The 22,045-nt window shown below is 39.9% G+C and overlaps 1 protein-coding gene across 1 annotated transcript in view; it reads right to left on the bottom strand.

The window, feature by feature from the left end:
* The window catches only part of LOC136857990 (kynurenine 3-monooxygenase), a 111,464-nt gene that overhangs the window by 59,748 nt on the left and 29,671 nt on the right, over window positions 1-22,045 (bottom strand). Inside the window, exon 2 of the mRNA XM_068225229.1 lies at window positions 2,382-2,451. Coding sequence (XP_068081330.1) covers window positions 2,382-2,451 — 70 coding nt within the window. The remainder of the gene's footprint in view (window positions 1-2,381; window positions 2,452-22,045) is intronic.

Genomic DNA, 22,045 nt, shown 5'->3' with positions numbered 1-22,045 from the left:
AATTGTTAACGCGCTTAAAAAAATAACTTTGTAATTCGGCATGCGTTTTCTTAAGCTTCCGAAATCAGTACAAGAGGTCCGTGAAGCACTTTATACAATTACAGTGGCAGCAACAAAAGACGGAGATCTTGTTAATCAACATAGCCAACATAGCGATCATCATGATGATTGTACCATTGTATCATTACATGATGTGGCCTCTTTAAGTCGTGAACTCAGGTAAGTCTTTAGCAGAACTCTCCAGATGGAACGGTCTTGAGCAGTTCTCTGCCAGGTAGCACCAGCTATTCTCTTGATGTTTTTGTCCCATTTGTCTAACGGTCTTCCTTTAGACCTCTGATGATCTCGGACTCCATTCTAATACTAGCTTCGTCCATCTGTCATCTTCCCTTCGAGCAATACGTCCAGCCCATTGCAATTTTAAGGTGGCTATTTTCTCAAGAGTATAACGATATTTTCTTGCAATTCAAATGTGACATATTTTTGCAGAATGTCGTTTTAATGAGTTGTACTTTTGAACGTGCACGGAAACATTTCCTACAATTATTTACCATCCATGGATATTGAAAAGGAGCGTATCACTGGTCTTTTGTCTCCTGCAAGACAAGAAGGAATCTTATGTTGATATGCTTCAGCTGGTTAAAGTAGTGTATCACAGGAAGGAAATGAGTTTCTAACCAAGAACAGTTGTAGTAGATTTTGAGCGAGCGATCCAACAGGCCTTTCCAGGCATGGAAATGTTTAGTTGCCGATTTCATCTTTCCCAGACCTGGTAAATACAATTTTTATATTTTATAAAGAACAAGGGAATCCGCTCCTTGCTTGTTTCATTTACTAGCTAGCTACATCGTAATAAAAACACTTTTTTGTAGGTGGCCTGTCAATAGAGTATAAAGAACAAAAATCAGAGCAATGAAACTGTCACCATTATTTTATAATGACTCTGAAAACGTTGGTGAAGCCTGTTCTCACCTCCTGAGTGTTCAACAGTTCAAGAAATTCGTAGACTACCTTACGGAGTATTACGTAGATGAAGAGGAGGAAGCCCCATTACCCCTTTCCATCTGGATGCAAAATCATTATTTTTATTATTAATACAACTTCCCTCATGGGGAGGCTGCCACAAGGACAAAGTAGCCTATGTCGACCACACAGTATTTTGCTTTCTAAGTTACTGGTGAGTTTGCTAGTGTGCCAGATAGAAATAATCACCACGAGGCTCAGGAATAAATTTGCAAGTGAATTTGGGATATGGCATGATGTATGGTTCTTCAAATGTTATATAGATGATTGCGGAGTATTGTTACTGGACCTCGTATTGCTGCGATAGCGATGTCGTGAAGTCGTGTCCGGTTGAGACCGAGAGAATCCCATAGCTGTACAAGAAATGTAGGCATTGTGCCTCGAGCTCCGATCCTGAGTCCATGGACGGAAATATTGTCTAGATGATATTTATCTTTATAGTAGTTTACGGTTGGCTGGTAAATCGACTTCTTTTCGGCGTCCACCTCTTCGACCTGGCCAACGTGCGACTCGAAGCGTATTGTGGGATCTAAGATTAGTCCTTGCTTGCTAGCTGGTTGAAAGGCTATCATGTCAATACGCCTGTTACTCCCGCCGGTAGCTATGCCAGAGACCTCTTCGTTCACCGTGAAACCGTGATCCCTCTAACTACCAACGCTTATGGAAGTTTCCACCACACGCTCTTCAATGCACCATGTGACTTCTCGCATCCCAACATTTTTGTGTTTTTGAAGAACCTCAAAAGAAGTCAAACGGACACCTACTTAAAAATAAATAGCGTTTCAAACGGAGATTTTTCAAAGGCAGACAAGAAAACCAAAAGTAAGCAAGACGTTACGGCACTGTAAACAAACGTAACTTGAAAATGGTGAAATTGACAGATTAATTTTATTATTGTGTCTTATGCAAATTAGCTTTCAATTTGTAGGCTTGAACGAACCAACCCTTTTCAAGGCACATAACACGCTCAGTTCGAATGTTTGCTGGAGGAGAGAGTTCCTGGCCAGTCGCTCAATTCGTGTGTTGGGGTGGCAGGTGCCACCCACCTTCGTCGGAGGAACTACAATACCTTACACAGGCTGCAACCAAGATACAAATATCCGAATGAATTTTTAAAAGATGCTGACGTACGGGTTGCATGAAAAATCAATAACGTACCCATTTCTCAAGCACCAGGAAAATATATTGAAAACCCAGATTTTCAGTATTCTCGTATATTAGACTGTCTTATATTTGACTCCTAGTATCTTATATACAACAGGCACCAGAATGACATAGTTTCAACTAACATTTTCTTACATCAAAAACACAAACACTTATACATGGTATTATATTATTTTAATACGCTGATTGCTCACCGTCTCTGTACTCGAACAGCTCCACGTCATGGCCTCTCTGGGCGAAGAAACAGGCGCTAAGTGATCCAACCTGTGAAGAGAAAGAACCATTAGAATATTTCTGGATTAATACAACAAAGTCTGTTCCAGGTAAGACCAAGAGTGTTCAAATATATTCAAGTTCTATCCTGTAGTTTAGAAGAGAAGAGAAGAGAACAAGAGAATTGTTGTGAGTTATCGTCTTCCTTCTGAAACTCTGCTTATTTTCTGAAAACCAATTAAATAACGGGTGTTCATTAACTCCGTGTCCCATTGTCCCACATTTACCCTTGTTGAGATATCAACCTTACACGAATTAACCGCAATGTAAAAGCTACTAAAGAATTTGTTTTCTGATCCTATATTTACATGTTTATAAGTGAGCCGGTTAAAACCAAAGTGGTGTCATATTATCCTTGATCTGAGATATAAAGGCTTTTAATACAGTTGTTACAGAAAATTCTACAATCCAACAAACTTTTTTCACTGGATGTGTTGAAAATTGTTTGTTTTAACTACAGATTCTAAGGTCCTAAAGTAACTTTCACCACTTCGGTTTTAGAAAGTTTAAGGGTATAGTTAAACAGGAATACTGAAACAACTGTAAGTTTAATGTTATTTTATTTTACAACACTATAGATCATTCCGACATTATGAATAAATGTTTGTAGAAAGTTTATTTAACATCTCACTTGTATCTGTCACAAAACATTAGGTTACTCAATATCACTAGTGTCATCAGTATCCAGTGGTCCGATATCTTTAGCTAGCTTAGAGCAAATTATGCCTTTGCTGGCGAGATGTAGTGTTTACAGTGCACTATATCCTCTGGTATGGGCTATATCAAATTTGTTACTTTCATTGACGGGTCTCAGTCTCATCCTTGGCTTTGACAATATGAAAGTGACTGAGGTATGAGTGATGCTAGTAATGCCATTCCGTATGCAACCAGTCCCTGTTATGAATAGTGTGAAAATATCGCTCATAGGGTCGGTTTGTGCATGCATTTCAGTGGGCTTGGCATACTGATATGTAATAGCAACTGCTGGCTCGGTGAGGAAAGCAACGGGAAATTACCTCACTCCTCATTTCCCTAGTACGTCTATCAATGACGCCTAGGCTATTTATGACAGCTGTTGGCGGAGCTACAGAGGATCAAACCAGCCTTCGAGCTGAATACCAAACATACAGAGCAAATTGCATTTTTTGTATTAATTTTATCCTAGTCTAAGCATTGAAAATGGATATTACAATAATAAACTTTTGTGTTATAACAGGAGAAAGAAATTTATAGGGAAGTGTTGAGAGCCGAAAATAAGCTAAAAGTGGTTCATAATAGCAGTTTAACTATTATTCTAAGTGGAGTAATACACAGCATTTACATTACATCTTGTGTTTAAAATACTGTGCCTGTACCTTTAAAAAACATAATACTTACCAGACAGCTCTGATTCTGATTCATCGCTGAATCCTGAAGACATGAAATGCTAATACTGTGTATTACTTTACTAATTTTTTAATATTCAGAAATTACATTACTTGGAATACCCTACAATCACAACGAATATTAACTAGCGCTTCATCGTTTCTGTGAAGAAAACAGAAACAGTTACTAGAATAGTGGTGCAACTCCCAGTTACACCACATTACCTGTCAACCAATACATGAGTGCATTGACTGCTTAATTAAACTAGTGCTCCTATCTATGTGGCTATTAGAAGAGCTAGGACATACACCTCCTTTCCTGCGAATGATTTTCCGTACACAGAATACATTATCGTCCTTCACTCAGATTATTTTAAAAGTGGACGCACACCACTTTGGCTTTAAACGAATCAAATATAGTTCGAGCAAATGACAAATGCTGAAGTTAGTACCACATATTTTCTTCCACCGCCTTTTCCATATTCTGATGGGTTCGCGGGTGCGAACTATTTTCGGCATCGGAACTTTGCCCTGTTTTATGTCCGAATGCCCTTCCTGACACCAACCTTATGTGGAGGGATATAATCACTATTGTACGTTTCTGTGGTGATTTTCAGCGTGTTGTGAGTATAGAAGAGATTGGATTATTTGGATTGTCACAGATAATCAAAAACAGCGGATAATCGGCAAAGGGGGTAAAATAAATATTGACGAAGCAATCTGAATGGAGCTAAATGACATTCATATCAGTATCTAATTTTTAAAAATCGAGTTGAAAAAAAATGGGCATCTTGGGGCCTTAAAAGACAAACCCTTGGAAAAGGGTGGGTGCTATCTGCCATGTGTAGAAAACTACGTATTACTGTGGTGGAGGATAATATTCTGTGTGGTGTGAGAGTTGCAGGAATTTTGGGGAACAACAGAAGCATGTGCCTTATGCCAGATACGTGCATGCTCGTTTCTATTGAAACCATTCAAACATGGCTTTATCCAGTTTTGCACCGATCATAGTTACTTTTTAAAAACCGCCTCATGCCTGCTTTATCAGCCATATGGTACTGCCTAATAGTCCTACTTTTAAGACCTTCCTTTCTAACATATTTATTTTTAACCACGACAAAAACAGTTTCACGGTCACTAATGCCATTTATTACTTCAGTTTCTCTAAAGAGCTCATCTGGTTTTACCAGCTCCACATCCAGGATCATTTTCCCTCTAGTTGGTTCCATCACTTTCTGAATCAGCTGTCCTTCCCATGTTAGCTTATTTGCCATTTGTTGGTCATGCTTCCTGTCGTTCGCATTTCCTCCCCAATTGACATTTGGTAAATTCAGATCCTCCGCTACAATCACATTCCTTTCCATGTCGTTTCCCACATAGCTGATTATCTTATCAAATAATTCTGAATCCGTGTCAGCGAATTGTGCCATAAGATAACGTAATTTTTGTGTCCTTAGAGCAACCTTTGCCCATCAACATGTTCAATAATCTTCAGAAACCTTATGAACAATGCGTGGCACGTGATGGTACATATTTCGAATACATACTGTACCAACGCAAATAACATTTCAGTGTCGTTTGTTTTGCCCCTTACGGTATTTAAAGTAATTAAAAAGTCCTGATATTTCCTTATGCAAATTCGTTTGTTACAATGGACTCTATATGTTATTCTGTTTCCACAGTACACTGAATAGTTAATATGCTCCCATCTCAGTCTAAATACATCTCTCGTGATTAGAGTCCGAATTTTCGTGTAATTCCTAGGGGTGGTGATTTCTAGCATTTTGAAATCAGAAATTCAGCCTTTCTTAGCGTTTATACATTTGCAATTTAGAATTTTATAGAATTTCGGAGAAAAACACAACATTTCGGTTAATTCTAATACGAGCGAAATGTATTTTGAACTGACATTAATGTGAAATTAAAAACGCATTTGTAAAAGTGAGATAAACATGGATAAAGTAAATCGTGCATTTATTATAAACGAATATGCAGCAGGTTAAAGTAACGCAGAGAAAAACAGAACAACCGATACAGGCTAAAGCATAACACAGAAAGAGAAACGAAATTTTATGCTGATGCAAAACGAGAATTATGAGGAGAAAAAAAATAACTTAAGTCATGCAAGTTAATGAATCAGTACCGGTAAGATTGTTGATTGAAATCATAGAACATACTTCAGCAATTTTCTGTCATTTGTGATTTGTCACTTACAATTAAATTGTTTTTGCTGAAAATATTCCAGCATCTATGCCTGTTGATAGGAGCCCAAACACACTGCATAGCTCTGGGTATTTGAGTTCAACTGCCAACAGCATTTACAGGCAGTCTATGGTATCTTTATTTTTCTGCATAATTTGTACCGGTTGGAAATGAAGATATTAATGTCCCTCAACAAAACTATCTATATTAACGTACAAAAATGGAATCCTGCTTTTACTTTCACTTACATTTTTCAGATCTATCGACAATACTCGGCCAGCAAGCAGGGATAAAAGAGCTTACCAACCTCTTCGAATAGAATCTCGTATTTTCTGCAATGTGACTGCTCAACTTTTTGTTACACTTAGGCACAAATTCGATAAACATTTTCATTTTTACATTTGATGGTTCATGGCGTGGGTTACTGTAGTCACGTCATAGTTCGTGAACCATGGACAACGGCAGAGTGACCTAGCAAGTGGTCCTGAGAGTCGGGATACCAGTTGCTACGGAATAGGAGTGGGCATCTCAGACATATTCTGAGTCGTGGCTCTCCTTGTGCTCAGGCGGCTAGGACTATACAATTCACCTGTGGTCCCTAACCAGCTAGAGGAGAGATCCTCACTTGGATTATGTGTAAGTAGGGTAGCATCCTGCTTCATGAATTTACCGAGCTCAGAACATTTTAAGCAAGCCTCGGACCTATGGGAGTAACGGAGACCTATTCCCATTTGACAGGCGAGGGACTCCTTGAAAATAACTTGGCGAACGAAATGGAATTCGATGGAGAGCTGTGAATATTAATGGGGTTTATGGAAGAAAGAAAGTAGAACTGGCTGATTCAGCAAAGGGGATGTACCTGGATGTGCTAGCAGATAACGAGGAAGAGATTATAAAGTGTGGTACTTGACGGGTGTTAAAAAGGGAAGGGCAGAGTGGAGAGTAGGGATGTTCAACAAGAATTCTATTGCACGCGACATAGTTTCTGTTAGGCACGTAAATGAGCAAATGATATGGGTAGATTTGGCAACTGGGGGAATTAGGACGAGAATTGTCTCATTGTATTCATCATGTGAGGGTGCAGATGAGGATGAAGTTGACAAGTTTTATGAAGCATTGACATCGTGGTCAGGGTCAACAGCAAGGATAGGATAGTGCTAATGGGCGATTTGAATGCGAGAGTTGGAAATAGAACTGAAGGATACGAAAGGGTGACTGGTAAATGCGGGGAAGATATGGAAGCTAACAGGAATGGGAAAAGTTTGCTGGACTTCCGTGCTAGTATGGGTTTAGCAGTTACGAATACTTTCTTCAAGCACAAGGCTGTTCACCGCTACACATGGGTCGGTAGGGTACCAGACCAATAATTTTATTGCAAGTTGGTTTACGTCGCACCGACACAGATAGCTCTTATGGCGACGATGGGACAGGAAAGGGCTAGGAGTGGTTAGGAAGCGGCCGTGGCCTTAATTAAGGTTCAGCCCCAGAATTTGCCTGGTGTGAAAATGGGAAACAGCGGAAAACCATCTTCAGGGCTGCTGACAGTGGGGTTCGAACCCACTATCTCCCGAATACTGGATGCTGACTACAGCTATCGAGCTCGGTCAGATCAATAATAGCCTATATCTTAACCGAATTAGAATTCAGGAAATCTGTTAGGAATGTACGGGTTTTCCGGGGATTTTTCGATGATACAGACCACTATCTGATCTGTAGTGAACTAAATATCTCTAGGCCGAGAATAGAGAAAGTGAAATATGTCTGCAAACGAATAAGAGTAAAAAATCTCCAGGACGAGGAACTTAGAGAGAAGTACATGACCGGGCGAGTTGGCCGTGCGCGTAGAGGCGCGCGGCTGTGAGCTTGCATCCGGGAGATAGTAGGTTCGAATCCCACTATCGGCAGCCCTGAAGATGGTTTTCCGTGGTTTCCCATTTTCACACCAGGCAAATGCTGGGGCTGTACCTTAATTAAGGCCACGGCCGCTTCCTTCCAACTCCTAGGCCTTTCCTATCCCATCGTCGCCATAAGACCTATCTGTGCCGGTGCGACGTAAAGCCGATAGGAAAAAAAAAAGAAGTACATGAGTTAAGTTTTAGCTTTTTACGGCTAACGGTCCCTCGAATTCAGACCGTGTCTGCGTTTTCCTTAACTCAGAAAGGATTGAAGACTTTTTGTAGAATAACTTTTTATTACAAGTAGCAAGGTCTGGTTGCTAGTTACAAAGTTGCTTACATGGTCTGCTTATAGCATAAGACCAGCAGCGTGTCACGCTTGTGACCGTCGTGTACTGCACAGAACAGTGGTGAAGAGAATGAACCTCGAGTAGTGATTCCTTCCTTCATTTATACTATCTTAATGTACAAAGATCAATACGGTCATAACAGCCTCACGACTAATATACGCATGGGGTACAATGGTCAGTGCGAGTCATAATGTTGGTTCTCCAGTGAGTAACCACCTCATGACTGGCCTATACAAAGTTTGTCCTGACCCACAGGGAGAGTCATCTTATTTGTGAAATATGTCTTATGATTAATATATACAGATCTTAGTAACATCTTACAGTTTGGAACCTTTCATACAATACATTAAAATGAATATTCCTGTCAATTAGCAGGAATATTAGATACCGGTGATATTTCGGGTAAGGAATATAACTCATGGATATGATTAGTAAGAAGTTCCGAACAGTGGACGGTAAGCTGGTTCAGGATACAGAACGAGAATGGGCGGCATACAGAAATTCTGTAGTAGAAACAGCAAGGGAATGCCTAGGAACAACTGTGTGTAAATATGGGAAAAAGCGAACATCGTGGTGGAATGATGAAGTGAGAGCAGGTTGGAAATGTAAAAAGAAGCCGTATCAGAAATGGCTCCAAACAAGGGTTGACGCAGGCAGGGAATTGTACGTAGATGAAAGAAAGAGAGCGAAACAAATAGTTGATGAATCCAAAAAGAAGTCTTGGGAAGATTTTGGTAATAACCTGGAAAGACTAAGTCAAGCAGCAGGGAAACCTTTCTGGACACTAATAAAGCATCTTAGGAAGGGAGGGAGGAAGGAAATGAATAGTGCTTTGGATAATTCATGTGAACTCATGATAGATCCCAGGGAATCACTGGACAGGTGGAAGGAATATTTTGAAATCTTTTCAACGTAAAAGGAAATCTTCGAGGCGATGTCAAGAACAACGGAGCTCATGGGGAAGAGGAAAATGATGTTGGTGAAATTACGTTTGAGGAAGTGGAAATGATGGTAAATAAATTCCATTGTCATAAAGCAGCAGGGATAGATGAAAGTAGACCTGAAATGGTTAAGTATAGTGGGAAGGCAGGGATGAAATTGCTTCATAGAGCATGGAGTGTTGGTAAGGTGCCTTCAGATTGGACAAAAGCAGTAATTGCACCTATTTATAAGCAAGGGGACAGGAAGGATTGCAACAACTATCGAGGTATCTCATTGATTAGTATACTAGGCAAGTGTGTGTAAATATGGGAAAAAGCGAACATCGTGGTGGAATGAGAAGTGAGAGCATAAAAAGGAAGCATACAAGCATATTGGAAGGATGGGTGCGATCAATGGTTGAGAGGAAGTTTGAGAAACCAGTGTCGTTTCAGACGACAGAGGGGCCGTCAGGATCGGATTTTCAGTATGCGCCAGGTAATTGAAAAATGTTACGAGAGGAATAGACAGTTATGTTTTGTGTTTCGTAGATCTAGAGAAAGCATATGACAGGGTACCGAGGGGGAATATGTTCACTATACTGGGGGACTATGGGATTAAAGTAGATTATTAAAATAAATTAAACGTATTTATGTTGACAAGTGGGCTGCAGAAGTGAGAATTGATGGTAGAATGAGTTCTTGGTTCAGGGTACTTACAGGGGTTAGACAAGGCTGTAATCTTTCACCTTTGTTGTTCGTAGTTTACATGGATCATCTGCTGAAAGGTATAAAGTGGCAGGGAGTTATTCAGTTAGGTGGAAATGTAGTAAGCAGTCTGGCCTATGCTGACGACTTGTTCTTAATGGCAGACTGTTCCGAAAGCCTGGAACTTGAAAATAGGTGCAATGAACATGGTATGAAAATTAGCCTTTCGAAGATTAAATTGATGTCAGTAGGTAAGAAATTCAACAGAATTGAATGTCAGATTGGTGATACAAAACTGGAACAGGTAGATAATTTCAAGTATTTAGGATGTGTGTTCTCCCATGATGGTAGTAGTAAATGAGATTGATTCAAGGTGCACTTCCAAGCGTGGTTTAGCGGCTAGAGGACCTCGATCTGAGTCTGGCATTAATTATAGTTAACTTTCTCTGAATAGGGAATAGAGAGTTTAGATGGGTGGTAGAATTTAACTCTTCTGACTCGAGAACAATTTTCTACTCATAGCCACGAGGCTTCAGGTATCTGCTGATGGTGTACCTGGTTATACTATGTAAGCAACATCCTTGAACACAGCTGTCAGTATAACAGTCTGAAGAGGGAGATTCCAGGCGGTTACAATTGACATGACCCGAGCAGGCTTCGACTCTGCGACTTTGAACACAACTCTGCTTTGTAGTACTACAACATCTGCTGGCACGAAGGAGTCTATAGCTGAGTCTGGAATAAACCTAACTCTACAGAGCTGTCTAAGGGGCTCACAACTTGTAACTTATGACGCATTAGTTTTATCAGCCTAACTTTCGGGACTTAGGCAAGGGCTACTATGCACGATGGCTGCTATACTCTATTACAACGAGCTAGAAAAACATAGAGGGGTTGTATGCCTGACATAAGCGCTCCCTGTGAAAGCAAGTTGAGAAAGGACAGCCATGTTAGCGGTTGTCAAAACCAAAGCCTACTAGATACTAGAAGGCCTGGACAGAAAGCCACTTTCTTGCATTAAAAGCGGGGTAATAGTTTTTCTCTTTTCCACCGCTAGGTTCGCGTTTATGTTCTGTTGTTTGGCGTGAATTCTATGATGACGTGTGTTACTGCAACATGTTATATGAGAAGAAATTATATATTAAACTTTATTTTATAAGGTAAGGCCTTATCTAACATGAAATATGAAGAGTTTTGTCGTTTTTTAATTTATTTGGTCTCACGATTTGCAATATATGGATGGTTGCTGAGATGCATTTAACATTTGTTTAGTTATGTGCTTCCAAATTACCGTCAAGGTGGTGGTGGTGATTATTGTTTTAAGAGGAAGTACAACTAGGCAACCATTCTCTATATAACACTAATCAGAGAGAAAAACTGGAAGGGGTCCGACACTTCGAAAAATGAAAGTATCGGCCAAAGGAAGACAAGGGCCAGGAAGGGCGTGAAAATAAAAGATTCCCTAGCCCTCGGAAACCTAATAGCGTCGGGGTCAGCAAAGAACTAGAGTTGACCAAGGAAGGTCGGATAGGATAGATGAAAATGAGGAGTCTGGCAAATTAAGTGGAAGAAATGCCAGGACTCAGCTAAGGGCCCCGTGGTTGCCAACCCATGCTCAAAATTTCAGAGCCCCTGGGGCCAATTACCGTCAAGTTTCTCTTTCCATTCTGTAGGTTAAGATGGTTTATTGCCGGGCTGAGTGGCTCAGGCGGTTGAGGCGCTGGCCTTCCGACCCCAACGTGGCAGGTTCGATCCTGGCTCAGTCCGGTGGTATTTGAAGGTTCTCAAATACGTCAGCCTCGTGTCGGTAGATTTACCGGCACGTAAAAGAACTCCTGCGGGACAAAATTCCGGCACCTCGGCGTCTCCGAAAACCGAAAAAGTAGTTAGTGGAACGTAAAGCCAATAACATTATTTTTATTAACATTATTACGATGGTTTATTGTTGCGTGCCTAACTACACATCTGACACAGCGAAGAAATATACACAAATGTTAATTTTCATCTTTTTCCTAAAGATCCGAGTTTACGGGAGAAATGCAAGCTTGCTATTTCTGGACAGGGCAGCAGAAAAGTATCTCTTCCGGCTCCTAATGATAACTCCAGAATATGTAGCTTGCACTTTTTCGAATCAGATTACGGTGTACGTATTGTGAGGGGAATTCTGCCTCCCCGACAAAGTGCCGATGCAAATTCTTCTTCTTAAAAATGTATTAATGTTTACAACGCGGGCGTTAGGATATCTCGGAAAATGTAAACTTGTCCGAAAGGTGAAATTCCTTACCGCTCCAAAGTTTAAGGAGACGTTTCAGTGCCACGACTGTGATCAAGCACACATCACATACGTGAGGCATCCATTTCCAAAGGGTTCCTTGTCCACCTATATGAAAAATTCATGTTATAGTATCAATGGCTTCGTCTATGCATCATCTACTGATTGATAATTGTCTTACAGAACAAATACGGCCCAAAACCCTCGAAAATTTCATTTGAATATCCTATGCAGTTCCAATGTGACTCTTGTCCAATGCCAGAAATCCAATATGACAGATATAGGTAATAATATACAGTAACAAACGGTTGCTTGTCCCATTGCGAGGGTAAGCAAGCTGCACTACTGAGTTCCAAAGTGACCCTTGTCCATGTGTTTGATATCCTATTACCATACTTCATTATAAACTCTTTGCTTTATTTCAATGAATAATACGTGTTTTCCAGTTGGCAGCATTGCTTTCGTAGATAAATAAAATCAAAACATTCTATTTTCAACGAATAGGAAGCCTGTAATGTTTATGTGAATTATTGATTCGAATTAGGTGAGTAATTGCAATATGCTTATGTGTTTTATACTTCATTCATTATTTAGTGTACTTTATTGGGTTCATAACGAGAATTCTGGTTTTACAATGTAAGTCAATATAAATTGCAGACATGATGCAAGAATCAACACGCAGTGAAAATGTGGTTAGGCAAGATGGAACAATGACACCCCGTCCTAAAGGAAAGGCAAGAAAAAAAAAAAAGAATGAAATCCAATGTTATGGAAGAAGAATGTGCATAAAAGAACTCTTTACTCCTCAAACTGCCTCCCGAAATTACCAGATTGCCAACACAAGGACCGCAAGGATCTCCACTCCACTCCAGGACTGATGAAGGACAAGGATATTGCTGATTCAGCTGAATAATTGTGGATATGTTGGTTTCTAAACAGCAATGTAATCTATTTTCAAGTTTTATGAATAAATTAGCTAACAATACATCAAGAATAATTGTTATTCTTATCGTTAAAACAATTTTAATTCATACAGAAACAAAGTCTCCCTTGTCCATTTCATACTGTTCCAATATGGCCCTTGTCCACCTTGCAGTTCCAAATGGCACCTTGTCCAAGTTATATTTTTTATTTTACGAAGAATCGTTGGGTACTATAAACTGTGATCCCTTCAAATGGCTTCCATGAACAATAGTAAAGGGTGTGCAAAATATTATGAGCATACAATAAGCAATATGTCTGAAAAACATTTTTTGCGTTTTCCCAACAATTTCACTTCTTGGACAAGGAATCCTTTGGAAATGGACGCCTCACGTTATACTTACAACATTTTAAGGCCTGTTCTTGATAATAATGCAAAGAAAGTGACTAATGACTATGATTTATTAAACAAATTCAATAGCAAGCCTCTGAGGAGAAAAGTGTTGAAATTATAGAAATAGCGAAAAATCGGGTCAGTACTTCTAATTAGGCCTATTTCCCTATTCTTTACTCCTTTGTGATAAAAAAGTACAAAATGAAAGAACTCTGTGAAGTGTAGTGTGTTCTAAGTTGTTTTATATATTTATGTCTCATTCACACCGGACACAATGATTAAAAAATGTATTATTTCGCGTTATTGTATGAATCTTCAATATAAGGATATAGACAGAACATGAGAACAACATAACATAAACGCGATCCAAGCGGCCATTGCCTGAACTACTTCGTTCGCCCAGAAATGTGTCGGCTTGTCCAGGCCTTCTATTATAGCGTAGGCAACGTCAAAACAAAGCGAGTTAGCGCGAGAACATACGTTGAGGTGACAAAGAGATTGTGCATGACGATTTAATTTCGTAAGTTTTAAGAAGTGAAAAGATTTATCTCCTTCATGAATGCCAGCCGTATGCTCAGCGTACGGTTGTACTAATCGGAGCAATAACACCAAGGATATATCGTATTTTAAGTATTACTGAATGATAGCCGAGATCATTATTTGTAATTTATGTTTGTAATTAAACGCTTTTTAATGCTTACACAGCGAAAGTACTAATACCATGGTAATTATTTGTCAAGATCATATTTCATATTTCCTTTAAAGAACAAGGAATTAAAGCAACAATGGGTTGTGAGGACGAAAAGAAATAAATGGTATCCCACGCAATACAGTCGCTTATATGCTATGTACATTGTGAAGATAATACAAGTACGAAACAAATGACCAACGGCGATTACTGACAAATACCGTTCCAACCCTACTTAATTTTAATTCACATTTACAAACAAAGAAAATGGGGCCCCCACCTCCAAGGAAACGTAACTACGAAAAGTCACCTGATGCGACTGATGAGGAAGCTCTTGCAGATGTTATCACCTGTTATTTGTACTTCAAATGTGATATATGCATTTTATGATGTGCTTCAGACTAATTTAGTAGATGGCAGTGTAGTGAAATATTATCTTTGTTGCATTTTATGCAACAGTTATTATTATTATTATTATTATTATTATTATTATTATTATTATTATTATTATTATTATTATTATTATTATTATTATTATTAGTTATTTGCTTTACGTGTCACCGACCCAGATAAGTCTTATGGCGACGATGGGACAGGAAAGGCCTAGAAGTGGGAAGGAAGCGGCCGTGGCCTTCATTAAGGTACAGCCAGAGCATTTGCCTGGTGTGAAAATGGGAAACCTCAAAAAAACCATCTTCAGGGCTACCGACAGTGGGGTTCGAACCCACTATCTCCCGGATGCAAGCTCAAAGCTGCGCGCCCCTAACCACACGACCAACTCGTCTGGTAACATCATCAATCAAGTGGTCTCATTCGTAAAAGAATTTTTTAAAATGCAGATTCTTCTAACTCCCCAAATAGACGTAACTTTTGCACGTAGGCAAACGGTGCATTCGTCTAAGTACTTAATTTATCCACGCACGGGAACTGTGTAAAAAAGTTCCAGCAATTGCGCACAGGCGTCACGCCAAGTCTTCAAGCCATAATCACTTTTGTTAACGAACGAAGGTGTGTAGCTTTCAGGATTTTTTCATACGGCGTTTTAATGTCGTTAGTGGAATCTTTACTTCCTGGGATCGCTTTCGTAGTGACGTTCTCGGCGAACGTTCATCTGATAGAGTAAGAGCAACTCCAGCACAAGTTTCTGCTCTTGTAGTTCGTTTTCCAGAGCGGGGTCTGTCTTTAATAGAGCCAGTTTCAACTGTTTCTACTCTCATCGTAAGATGGTTGGTTCCGGTGGTGCAACTCGATTAAATCTAATGTTCAAATCGTTTTAGATTTTGCTCATTGTTCTCCTAGTGTCCGGTCGTTCATAAGCCTTTGTTTCTTTAATGATTCGTTCTTCTAGAACATAGTTCGACTCAATGGCCATTGTTTTTCAGATGTAATATCTCACGAAACAAGAAAAACCCATAATGCAGAGTTGGGGGTGGGGGTAATGGATCTTTGGTACACGCTGTAGGTGTAATTATAAGAGCTAGGAATAGGAAGGAAGCGGCCATCGCCCTCAAAACGGTACCATCCCGGCATATTTCTGGAGTTAAAGTGGGAAACCCATGGAAAACCATATTGAGGTTTGAACTCACCTGTCTCTCGAGTACAGAGCCAGCAGCCACACCGGCCGTGCCTCAACGCACTGAGCTAACATGTTCGGTTTCGTCTCACTTTGACGGTAGTGTACTCATCGATGGGATCTTCATAGTCCTCGTTTTTCGTTTGATAGTAGATGACAAAAAGACCACCTCTTTCGAGAGTATGGTTAACAAGAAAGAGGACACCGCTTACCAATTGCCAGTAGTGATATCTCGAGAAACAAAACTGCCATACTGAAAAGGGTTGAGAATGACAACTATTAAATGTATATTTCTTAACTGTTATAAAAGTAGCACCAAACGGGTGTTCTGTTATTCTAAGAATAAATGGCGAAAATGTAAGGCAAAAACTCCTAATTGTAATTACTATTAAAAGCACACATTCGCCCCCGTGGAGTAGCAGTTCGTGCTATTAGTTGCCACCCCCGGAGGCCCTATTCGATTCCCGACTCTGCCATGAAATTTGAAAAGTGGTATGAGGGCTAGAATGGGGTACATTCAGCCTCGGGAGGTCGAGTAGAGGGGAGTTCGATTTCCACCTCAGCCATCCTCGAAGTGGTTTTCCGTGATTTCCCACTTCTCCAGGAAAATGCCAGGATGGTACCTAACTTAAGGCCACGGCCGCTTCTTCCCTCTTCCTTGTGTCTATCCCTTCCAATCATCCCATCCTCCCACAAGGCCCCTCCCTTTTCAGCATAGTAGGCGAGGCTGCCTTGGCGAGTTATTGGTCCTCCTCCCCAGTTGTATCATCCGTCTCACGCTCCAGGACAATACCCTTGATGGGGTAGAGGTGGGATCCCTCGCTGAGTCCGAGGGAAAAACCAACCCTGGAGGGTAAACGGATTAAGAAAGAGAGACAGCGATTAAAAACATACAAAGTAGTTCTGTGGATATTACAAACATAGTATTAGCCAAAATTTGCCATCCCCTAGGTACTTGCCCAGTGGACGTATATACAGAATGTTAGGGGTATACGTGCAGATATTTCTTGTAGCAGTAGCGAACGACGTGACGAACCACTATATATCAAACTTTTAGTAATTCTCGGAAGTTACTTTCGCGAATAAAGGGATACGATTTTTTTAGGATAGGTAATACGCCTTGTTCTTTGTGAATGAATAGCTTTCCTTCGATAACAGGCAATTTACGCGCCAACTTGCAAAACTGATTTCTGTCTATGTTTAAGAGCAAATGTACTGCTGCATCAGCAGAACGCTACCGATACTATGCCACGAGATGTTACGCAACAGTCTTGGCAAACTGATTTTAGGTTTGAGAGTAACTGAACTACGTTTACAGCTGTAAGCTGCTAGTAGAGTATGCCATGTTACGTTACATTCTCGCCAGACTGGTATTTTGGTTGTTAGTAATTTGTTTTCGTCTTATAGATTTTAGACACCCCTAGTAATTGGTTTCGGGCCCTGGAAATGTACCAAATTGTCGGCGTTAATGCTGGTTCTTTTTCTGTTACGTCCTTTAGGAGATTAGGTCATCTGTCGTCATCAGCCTCATGCTCTAATTGGGATAGGCGCTCTGCGACGTGAAATAAGGTACGATCCCTGTTTTGCATTGCGTAAAGGTAGGAGAAAAGGCAAAATCGTGTTGACGTTTACGTAAACAAAGTTCTTTATGTCAACGAAAGAACGCATGGGATAGGATGTCCAAATGAGTAATGCCGGAATTGAATTATCGAAGCACATCGAACGTTTTTCTCAAACGAATAATGGACATGTTATAAAACTAAATACATTAAACGTACCTACATTTCATGCTTCCTGCCGGGCTGAGTGGCTTAGACGCTTGATGTGCTGGCCTACTGACCCCAACTTCGCAGGTTCGATCCTGGTTCAGTCCGATGATATTTGAAGGTGCTCACATACGTCAGCCTCGTGTCGGTAGATTTACTGGCACGTAAAAGAACTCCTGCGAGACAAATTTCCGTTATCCCGGCGTCCCCAGAAACCGCCAAAGTAGTTAATGGGACGTAAAAAACATTATTATTTCGTGCTTCCAAACAGAAAGCATATGTGTAATGGTAAAATAGCGCATTATAACTTACGTTTAATAAGCACTGCAAAAGCAGCAGTATCAAAATAAAATTTGCCAGTATGAGTTGTTCAGACGGTTAAAGCACTGATTTCTTGGTCCCAACTTAGCAGGTTCGATCCTGGCTCAGTCCGGTGGTATTTGAAGGTACTCGTGACGATAGATTTACTGGCACGTAAAAAGAACTCCGCCTGGACTAAATTACGGCATCTCCGCGTCTACGAAAACAGTAAAAGTAGTTAGTGGGACGTAAAGCAAATATTATTATTATTATTATTATTATTATTATTATTATTATTGTTGTTGTTGTTGTTGTTGTTGTACCGGGCGGTACACCCCAACGCCACGCATTTTAATCTAGCGCCTAAAAGACTGGTGAAACAATGAAATTTAAACTTTACCTACTTAAAACTTTACTCAGAAGATGTCACCACAGAAATCTGATCTAATTTTGTTATTGTGAAGTTTCCTGTACTGTGTAAATTTCTACTTGTTTTGTTTGCCGTTCATCAAGAAGTCTGGACATTCTCCCATAGATGACACTACCAAAAAACTATGATCATGCACCATGGTGTGAAGTGAAAGAACTTTTGATTTAAAGAAGTTTTGTATTCATAAGTTGTTTTTACTAATTGATGTTCATTTATTTTTGGGTTGGCAAGATTTATCTTTTCTTTCCGCCAGTTTTGCATTCAACCAATCAATAATTTCTGTAATTAATTTTCTACCAATCACAGGCTTCTTATTCTTCTTCTTCGATTTGAGTGTAACTTTTAAATTAACCAATAAAATGAAAGGGTGTGGCTAGTTTAATCTTTAAAAGTCTCGAACTTTCCCCGAGGGTTTATAAACTGCGGATTTTCACGTTTCTTGGCCAACTGATCGTCAGCTTACTAAGTGTGTGTGTCAAAGCAGGAGGCCTCTTTCATCAGGCAGCAGTACATCGACAAGGTAATGGCCGCATAACATCTTTCTTTCTTGCTAACTCCGCAGTTTAACCCGAGGGAAAGGTCCGAAACTTTAACTATGTAACCAACTTTTCTAAAATGTAAATCTTCTTTCGGCTAATGTAAAAACGTCGTAAAAACTTTAACTGTAAATCGGGGATAGAGAGTGAAGTACCCTCTCGAGCTCCCCTTCATCTTGGTTTGAGGTGCCACGTTTCTGTAACCTTTCGTTTCTGTAATGTCTTAAAGTTATTCCCATGCGTGCAACCTCAGTAGTTTGAGAACAGCCCCTGTTTCGTCGGCCAAGTGCCCTATAGGTTTTAAATTTTTGGAGCTCAGTCTTCGACTCCATTCAAATTGTACTCGGGCCGTTTATTTAACCTGTTCTTTTTCACTAAGGCCCTGTAGGTTGGGTACTAGATACCTCTGTGTAATAAGATTTCTATTTGTACATAGTGCCTTGTAGGGCCAGAGAGTATTAGATTTTCATGCTATGTTGCCTTGAGAAGGCTTGGAAAACTGAGAACACGTTAGCTCTTTTTCAAGTATTGTAAAAGTGCCTCTGGGAGGCCGGACATTGTAATTGAGGGAGCAAGTGCTCCATGTATTAATTTGTGCTCTTTTGTAAATTTGACTAGGAGCTCAGGAAAAGTAAAGTGAGGGCTTGAAGCCCATCATCTGTTAAAACCACTAATCTTGGATTTTTCCCAATCTGGTTTAATGTTTACTACTTGTACCTGTAAAAATTGTGTAGTTGGAAATTGTTGAAAATATAACCTTCAGTTTAAGTTTTAAATTCTATTCTTGACATTGTAGTTAGACCCATTCATCCCGGCACCTTCTTTCACCTCTGCGATCCACGATAAACCCCGGAACAATTATTATTATTATCCCTGGAGAAGACAATCAAATCAGCACTTGTGTATAAGCGTAAGAGAAGATCGCGAATATGGTTCGATAAAGATTGCTATAAGAAGAGAAAGAGCGCTATTAAGGCCATGCATGCGGCAAAGAACAACAAGAGCATTGAGACAATAAGGCAATATATCGTCATCAGGAAGGAATACAAGAAACTGCTGTCGGTAAAACGAAATGAACATATGGAAAAGGAAGCGATAAAAATCGTGAAGGATGCCATCAAGGACCCGTTTGTAGCATTAAAGCCTAGGAAAATGCAAAGCAGTGGAATGATAGAAATGGATACATGGGAAGATCACTTTAGGAATATACTAAATATTGATGAGGACGTCAACACTGAGGCTGCGATAACAGGATCGTACCAAGAAGTAACTGACCCGTTCACACAGGAAGAGGTGTACGAAGCTATTATGTCACTTAAAAATAAGAAGGCCATAGGACCCAATGGCATATACATCGAACACATAAGAGACTCATCAGAAACACTATTACCGGCGATTTCAAACCTAATGAACCTCTGTCTACAAGTATGCAACATCCCAACATCTTGGAGAATTTCGACTATGAAAATGTTGTACAAGGGAAAAGGCGACCAGTCAGACCCTAACTCATATAGAGGAATAGCTATAGAAAAATGCATGCTGAAAATAATGACAAAGATTCTCACAAAAAGAGTTGCAGACGCAGTAGAACACAAACTCCCAGAGGAACAGTTTGGATTCCGTAAAGGAAGGAGCACCCTCCATGCCATTAACAACGTCATCAATGACATTGAAGAAGCCATCAGACATCCAAGAGGCAAATTCCATGCAGTATTTGTTGATTATGCAAAAGCTTTCGACACGTTAAGCAGGCCACTAATAATCGCGAAGCTGGAAGCAATAATGGGGAAAGACAATCTCACGACTCTGATAAGTAACATACTGACGACAAATTACATACAAATTGATGACCAAGTCGCGACTTCGAAATTGATCATGCAGACCAACGGAGTACTCCAAGGAGACCCACTAAGCCCTTTGCTGTTTAACATTGCGACGTACGATGTGGTAAAGGTTACTCAGCAAGGAATAGAGGATTTGAAAATATACTTATATGCAGACGATATGGTCATTGGATCAAGTTCCCTACATGATACGCAAAAAGCTGTAGACAATCTATACAGATGGGCAAAAGATAACAAGATGAAAATTAACACAGAGAAAACAGTGAAAATGACATTTCGGAAAGGTGGCCGAGAGGCCGCAAGTGACAGGATATACCTAGGATCTACAGTCCTCAAGACTGTCAATACATTTAAGTATCTAGGACTGACCATCCAAACAACAGCAACAACCTATAGGATTCACATAAAGTCTAGAGCAACGGCGGCCACCAAAGCTATATATGATTTTAAAACAATTACCAAGCTTTCACTAGAAACTGCTATGAAACTATTCGATGCGAAAATTGCGCCAATTGCCACATATGGACTGGACATTATATGGAATAAATTGGGTCTGGCTGAGCTGAAGACAATTGAAGCAGTCAAGTCGCGCTTCCTGAAAGCTACACTGGGAATATCAAAATACACAAAATCAAGGCTTGCATATGAGCTTGCAAAGGAAACCTTCTTCATCGAGGACCTCCGAATGAAGCGAGGGTTTCCATCCACAGATGCTTGGGAAAAATTAATGCAGGACAGAGTGAAGAAGATGGAAGAAATCTGGCTCGATTTCTACTCAACGGAGGCGATGATGAATAGAACATGGACAAAGACCAATCAAGACATGAGACATTTCGTTAACTCGATGGCGGTCCATGGGTATCACCATAAACTTTGCAGCACTGAGTACTTCCATGACCCCGACGAAACCTGTGTTTGCAAGCTGTGCAATGAACATTGCAGTCGATATCACGTAATCACGTGCAAAAACCGGGGATTATCTATTGTGAACTTTTCTAATAGTGAGAAGTGACAGTACATATGACAAACTTTGTTTATACAATGCACAATTTGTGTGCTGTATCTTTATTAATTATGATGATTAATAAAGTGTTTATTATTATTATTATTATTATTATTATTATTATTATTATTATTATCAGGCCATTAATAGCTGAAATAAAGGGAATAAAATAGTAAATTATTGGTGGTTGAGGGGGAAGGAAGATGAAATGTACGTCACACGTGGCAACATCGGTCGCAGTAGTTAACTACAGAAGACCAGAACCAGGTAAAGCTCTTGGAGATGAGTCAACTGTAACTTCGTAATGTGGTTAGCACCAGAAAACGAAGCGCGAGAAACAGGTTTTGTGTATAAATATCAAAAATTCACATCAATAAATCTGAGGAACATAAACAAGGTTAACATGACGCCAGGCCGACAGT

This window comes from Anabrus simplex, chromosome 1 (assembly GCF_040414725.1).
Source record: "Anabrus simplex isolate iqAnaSimp1 chromosome 1, ASM4041472v1, whole genome shotgun sequence".
NCBI lineage: Eukaryota > Metazoa > Arthropoda > Insecta > Orthoptera > Tettigoniidae > Anabrus > Anabrus simplex.
This window is presented reverse-complemented; position numbering and strand designations above follow the sequence as displayed.